Source organism: Psammomys obesus, unplaced genomic scaffold (genome assembly GCF_907164565.1).
Source record: "Psammomys obesus unplaced genomic scaffold, mPsaObe1.curated_primary_1811, whole genome shotgun sequence".
Lineage (NCBI taxonomy): Eukaryota > Metazoa > Chordata > Mammalia > Rodentia > Muridae > Psammomys > Psammomys obesus.
Genome location: NW_026596064.1, coordinates 710,895 through 717,220, shown reverse-complemented (window position 1 = coordinate 717,220; position 6,326 = coordinate 710,895). Strand labels below are relative to the sequence as shown.

Below are 6,326 nucleotides of genomic sequence, written 5' to 3'. Positions count from 1 at the left end.
CTTAAAGCCCTTCCCGTGTTATGTACCTCCTCCACAAGACCACATGTCCTAATCCTTCCCAAACATTCTACCAATTGGGACCAAGCATTCAAATATATGAGCTATGGGAGCCATTCTCATTCAAACCACCACAGCTCCACTCCTAGAAGAATAGCTAAGAATAACTAATGGCTACTGAAAGAGAATGGTCTTCTCTAGGGACAGGACCTCTGATAGGTTATCTAATCCCAAGCCATCAGCCCTAAACACATGTACATGTAAGCATCTGTGCATGGACTCAGCTGTCTGTACATACATTTATGACAGTAATAATTAAAGAAGAGGTCATAAGTTTGAGGATAGTTGGTAAAGGCAGATGGTAGAGTAGAAATGATGTAAATACGGTACTTACATGTAAAATTCCAAAAAACAAAAAACAAATAAAATTAAAGCCGACAGTAGCAACAGCAACAAGGCTTCATGCTGCTTTCCTCCACTGAGATTCTCAGCCATGGAAGCGAAAGCATCATCACTGGGAGAGCTCCAGGCAGAGGGCAAGCTTTGGGGAGTACCAAAGGCCTTCCTGTTAGGAGCGGTGGTCCAAAGAAGACAAAGACAGTTCAGCAGAACTGAAACTCGTGAAGAGGGCTCCAAACACAAAGCGCTAGGACAGAGGGACACATAGAGGCTACTTTGGTCAGGTACATACAACCACTTCGACTATGGGAGGCAATCCCTGCAGTTCTCTCTGTAGGAGGCAGACTTAAGGTCAACATAGTATTTCAGCCCTGGTAGTTTCTTGCATTGGAGGAATCAGTTTTGTTTTTAAATCAAAATTTTTTTTTTGTTTGTTTCAAAACAATTCTGCAGTATACATATAATTTTCATATTTATTGAAGATGAAAGCAAAAAGTACATAGTGATATTGATTATTTTTGTTTTATGTTAAAAAATACTTTTTTATTGGGCAAGGGGGCACATATATGCCACAGTGCGCTTATAGAGGTCAGAGATCAGGTTGTAGGAGTCAGTTTTCTTGGAGGAAACAGCTTTTGGAGGCAAGCTGAATGGGCCCTGCCACTCCTTTGAGTAGAGCCTTAGTTTTCTTAGCTATAAAACAAGAAATTCCTTCCTACTGCCATTGCATTTTGACAAAAGTTAAAATGTATCAAATCACATAAATCCCTAGATAGTGGGATTTTAATAAGTTACAGTTATTACTAATCAATGCAGACCTCCACTTATTAAATACATGGTTGGGCGATGCCGGGTAAGAGCAGGCCAGCTTGAGACTTGCTGGGACAATCAGGTGTTGGCCCACCTGAGGTAAGAGATGAGACCCTGGGGATGGGTTTCTGAAAAACGTTTCTTCTCTCTCTCTCATAGATGCTTGTTCAGGTCAGCAGATGCTCCTTTTGGGTGGGAGGCATTGATGACTATCATGACAGTGTTTCCTCCTGAACTGGGAAAATGACAGGAGATGTGCAGGGCTGGTGGAAGGGAGGTTGTTAGGCTCCAAAAGGGTCTCAGACAGTGGGAGATGGAGAATGCCCATTGTCTCCCTGACATCTTGGGTTGTGGAAGCAGGTAGGTAAGGAAACAGGTAATAACCAGAAGCAGAGGCTTGCTCCCCATGGGTGTGAGGTAGGGGGTGACTAAATCATACTCCCGGGAGATTCTGAGAAGCCACCCTTTCTCTCCCAGATTCCCACACGCCCACTTGAAGACATTCCTAACCTTGTGACAATCCACAGAAAGAAGAAGAGGAGGAGTTGCTGGCGTTTGTAGTAACAGGATGAGAAAGTGTGAGACTTCCTGTTATGTGTGTGTGACAGCTGGTGATAAGTGGAGGGGCCTGTGCAGGAAATCCGCTCAGCTTCTGCAGTGTGACCTGCCCGAAAACTTGGCAGCTCCTCTAGTCTGGATGTTGATGGCAGGACAAAGAGGCGCCTGTACCATGAGTGATGTGGTAGAAAGGAGCCTAGAAGGACCCTTAGCACTCACTACAGACACGTCCTCCCAGAAAAGGGGAGACCTGGTGGAAATATTAAATGGGGAGAAGGTAAAATTTGACGACACCAGACTCTCCTTAATTCTCCAGAGCGGCCTGGAGACCCTTCGAGAAGAAAACGCTTTGACAGATGTCGTCTTGTGTGTGGACATTCAGGAATTTTCTTGCCATCGCGTGGTGCTTGCTGCGGCCAGCAACTATTTCAGGTCAGAGTCAAACTGCATGTACATTGCAAGGAAAATATCTGTAGATCTGAGAGCTCAGTCTAGTATGTTTGCTGTTACATATATGGTTTTATATATTCTTATTACATATAATATGTTATATATTATATAAATATCACATTATGTTATATATAATATAAATATGTATACATATACTCCCAAGATTTGTATGCCTACTTAAAATATAAGAAAGGAAACTATCAAACTGTAGATGTTTTGATTTAGGCAAGGAAAAACTGGGACCATTTAGAAGCTGTGCTCACTTATATATGTATGTCTTTGATTTTAGGGATGTGAAATTACTTAAGTAAGGGAGATTTTTTTTTCCTCCATTTCCCCAGCTTGACTAATGTGTTAGAAAAGTGATGTTGTTTTTGTTCATCAGTACAGGTAGAGAAAAGGATGTGGTCTCGCACTTGGAGTTACCAGATGACTTGCTGAAAATTAGGGTTTTCTCTTGTGCAAGGGGAAGGTGGGAAGGACAAGCAATAGAAGAAGGCTCTGGATGAGAAAGGCTCCTGGGGTGTCACAGTGGGATGACATGGGGTCAGAAGACCTGCTTTCATTTCACTTGGGCCCTTCCTTTGCTGGTACTCTGAGTTTCTGTCACCTGGAAGATGGGGACAGTGCCAGTTTTCTTTCATCACTGTTGTAATGATTCTCTTAATGAAAAGGTCTTGCATGGTGCTTGCAGAAACATTTCCTCAAAGCATCTTTGTTGGACTCTCCTATGAATACAGCTGGTCCACGTCAGTGTGGACATGACAAGAAACCCGTGTGTAAGGATGGTGTAGATGAGGAAGGTAAACTAGAAAAAAATAATTGGAAACTAGAAAAAAGTTACATTCATTCTATTTTTAATGATATTTTCCTACGTCTCAGTTCTAGTTGAGGATTTTAAGAATTGTATTGTAAGAAAAATTGTGTGTGTGTGTGTGTATAATTGTATTTCATTTGGAGTGGTTAGGAAAAGTTTTTTTTTTTTTTTTTTTTTTTAATTCAGAGAGCAGGGTCAGCAGGTTGTTGTGGGTAAATGGCTCCCAGGTATTGACGATGCAAGGGGCAAGGGACTGTTTGAGTTTGAGGGAAGTCATGTTTTCTCTGGACCACAAACAACGGTCACTGGTTTCACTCTGCACTGGCATGATGAAGGTGACAGACAGCCCTTTTTCAGATGAGGAAATGAAAGCCGCACGTTATGTACTTGGCCGTTGCTGGAGCAGGGATTCCACACATTCTAAAGATCCTTGTTTTAACTGCAGTACAAGCGGCCACTGAGATTAGAGCATGTGAGTTTAGAGCTATGGGCAGCATATCTAGGTGAAATGTAAGCGCAGTCATAAACATGTGTTGACACAAACATACTGCTTGACCTGCCGCTGTGCTGGCCACTAGCTCTCCCACTCAGGAGTGAATGAAAGCCGTTTTGCCTCAGTACCCTGGGTACTTGTTTTCGGTTTATTCTTTATTCTTTGGCTCACTGACAAGCCGCTCTCATTGGTTGCTAGTTTTATAAGTGCGTTTGCCTGACTGTCTGTCTGCCCTCGAGACATCACTATCTTTGGTCTTTGGGTTTCTCTGTGTAAACAGAAGGTGCCTTAGCTAGGTATTTTGTCCTTATTGGTGTAGAAAACACTGCTCATCCTCAGGGCAGGTGGTGGGAGGAAGAAGCTGGGTGCGAGTGCCTGTGGCGTAGACTTTCTTGCCAAATTGCCTGGTCTTACTCTTACACTTTCTTTAGATTTACATGTATGAATTTCCAACATAGTTTTCCTCCTATACTGGGTACAATTCTGTAGACAGGACTCTGTTTTCTACTGGTTGAGTTATGTGGGATAGGCTCTGTGCCACATGGACCTAACCCATTTAATGTGTACAAAAATTTTGTGTTCAACATTGTGCTTATCTTAGAGATGAGGGGGCTGAAGTCTGGGATGGCCGTTAATTTAAAATATATATATATCCAACTTGTGTCCTAAGGCCAAGGACTGACATTAGGTCTGACAATGACTCACTGCCTCTTTGCTTTTTTTCCTAATGTTTAGGAAGGGTTGAGACATTGGTCACTGTCATCACACTACCGCAGATTGAAATTAGCAACCTCTGTTCGTGGCACAGAGCAGGCATGACTTCCCTCACACTCAGCCCCTTGTCTTATAATATGTGTGAGCTATTTAACCCACGACAACCTACTGTTCCTGCTCATCACACACACAGAGAGGCAGTTGCAAGCATTTGTGTACCAGAAGAATGATATGGTAGGAATATGTCAGCCAAACAGGGACAATATTAGTCAGTGAATTTCCCTTTGTGGGTCTGTTTTAAAGTCTTGGGAGGAATGAGGAAGTTGGAGAAAAATACGTTTTGTGAAGAGAAATGAACAAAGGATGGTAAGCCTTAAAAGTTAGCTTCTTGGCTCTAATCTAGGAGTAAGTGCTTGACTCCCAGCATCCATATCTGCAGCTAAAAGTTTGCTGGTATACATTTACAAGTGATTTGTCATGAAATGCAGATAATAGAACTGTTCACTTGTTAATCTGTTTGCCTATAAACACACCATGTGTGGCAATGAATCAGATTTCTTAGTTTCTGTGATCAGAAATGCTCTCTGGCTTATTTGAAAAGAGAAATTGATATGTGTAGTGTATTGACTCAGAAAGTCCCCTCCTAAGAAGTGTAGAGAAACTAAGAGACAGTATAAGGAGGTCAGGCAGTAGTCCAGATCTCAGCCAGTTAGCCTGTGTCAGGAGGAGCCCAGCTGCTACATAATCCTGAAGGCGAAGGCACACAGCAATGGGTCTTAGCCTGTGTGGTGTGATCCTTTTGGCAAACTTCCAAAAATATTTACATTATGCTTTATAACAGTAGCCTAAATCACAGTTCTGAAGTAGCAATGAAAGTAAATGGGGCTTACCACAACATGAGGAACTGTATTAAAGGGTCACAGCGTTAGGAAGGTTGAGAGCCTCTGGGCTAGAGCTTCTGCTCCCTCATTGTCCCATGGCCATTTCTGGAAACTGGAAGTCACATTGCCACTGTTTCTACACAAAGTCTTTCTTGTGTCCTTGCTTCTCTGTCTTACCAAAGCTTGTAGTTCATGCATTGGCTGAGTTCTCTCTATTGATGCCTGGCTGGGACAGGAACCAGGAAGAGCCTCAAACCTCTGAACCTACTGGAGTGGGAGTGGCTTCTGCCACTTATCACCCACTCAAAGGGAGGGAGCATTTGCCATACTGAGGAGGGACTATGGATGCTGGGAAATAGACCAGGCCTGGAGTGGATGAAGAATGGGTGTCATGGGATCTTAAGGTCCACAGATTTAGGAGACATGTTGTCTCATGGCATTGGATGTGTCTCTTAAGGCAGGGAAATGGACAATTATTTACATTATCATTCCCCTTCTCCCTGACTTCTGTGACTCTGTGGCCTGAAGGCATCTTCCAAATGGGTGAACTCAAAACTGACTGAGCTGCCTAGAGTGGTTCATGCCTTTAAATCTCAGCACTTTGGAGATATCTGTGAGTCTGAAGCCAACCTGGTCTACATAGTGAGTTTCAGGCCCGTCAGGTTTACACAGTGAGCTATGTGAAAGCAGCAACTTCCTTATTCATTCTTTTGTCCTTGGTGTCATTTGCAGTAACTGCCATTTGCAGTTCAGAGTCAGTAAAACCTTGATAGTCCTGCTAAAATTGGGTCACTGATTAAATAGAAGGTCTCACGAGGCAGCAAGGCTTTTGTATATTTTAGAAAAGGGGAGGATGATGAAGGAAAAATTGGAAGGGACACTTAAAATTTAAAATGGAGGTTTCGAAGATGGCTCAGTGGTCAACTGTTGTGCAAGCAGAAGGACTTACGTTCAGATACCCAGCATTCATATAAAAAGCTAGGCGTAGCAGTGTAAACCTGTGATCATAGTCCTGAGAGGTAGAGATAGCCTAGCCACTCAGTGAGCTCCACATTCCGTCACAGACTCCGCCTCAAAACATATGATGAGAACAATAGAGAAAGATACCCCATGTCCACCTCTGGCCTCTATACATGCACCCATAGGTGTATATATGTATACACACACACACACACACACACACACACACACACACACACACACACAC

At 42.9% G+C, this 6,326-nt stretch overlaps 1 protein-coding gene across 1 annotated transcript in view; it reads left to right on the top strand.

Moving 5' to 3' along the window:
- The first annotated feature begins 1,903 nt into the window (after positions 1 to 1,903).
- Klhl6 (kelch like family member 6) overlaps positions 1,904 to 6,326 on the top strand; it is a 36,192-nt gene continuing 31,769 nt past the window's right edge. The window contains exon 1 of the mRNA XM_055625087.1: positions 1,904 to 2,196. Within this exon, the coding sequence (XP_055481062.1) occupies positions 1,904 to 2,196 (293 nt within the window). The remainder of the gene's footprint in view (positions 2,197 to 6,326) is intronic.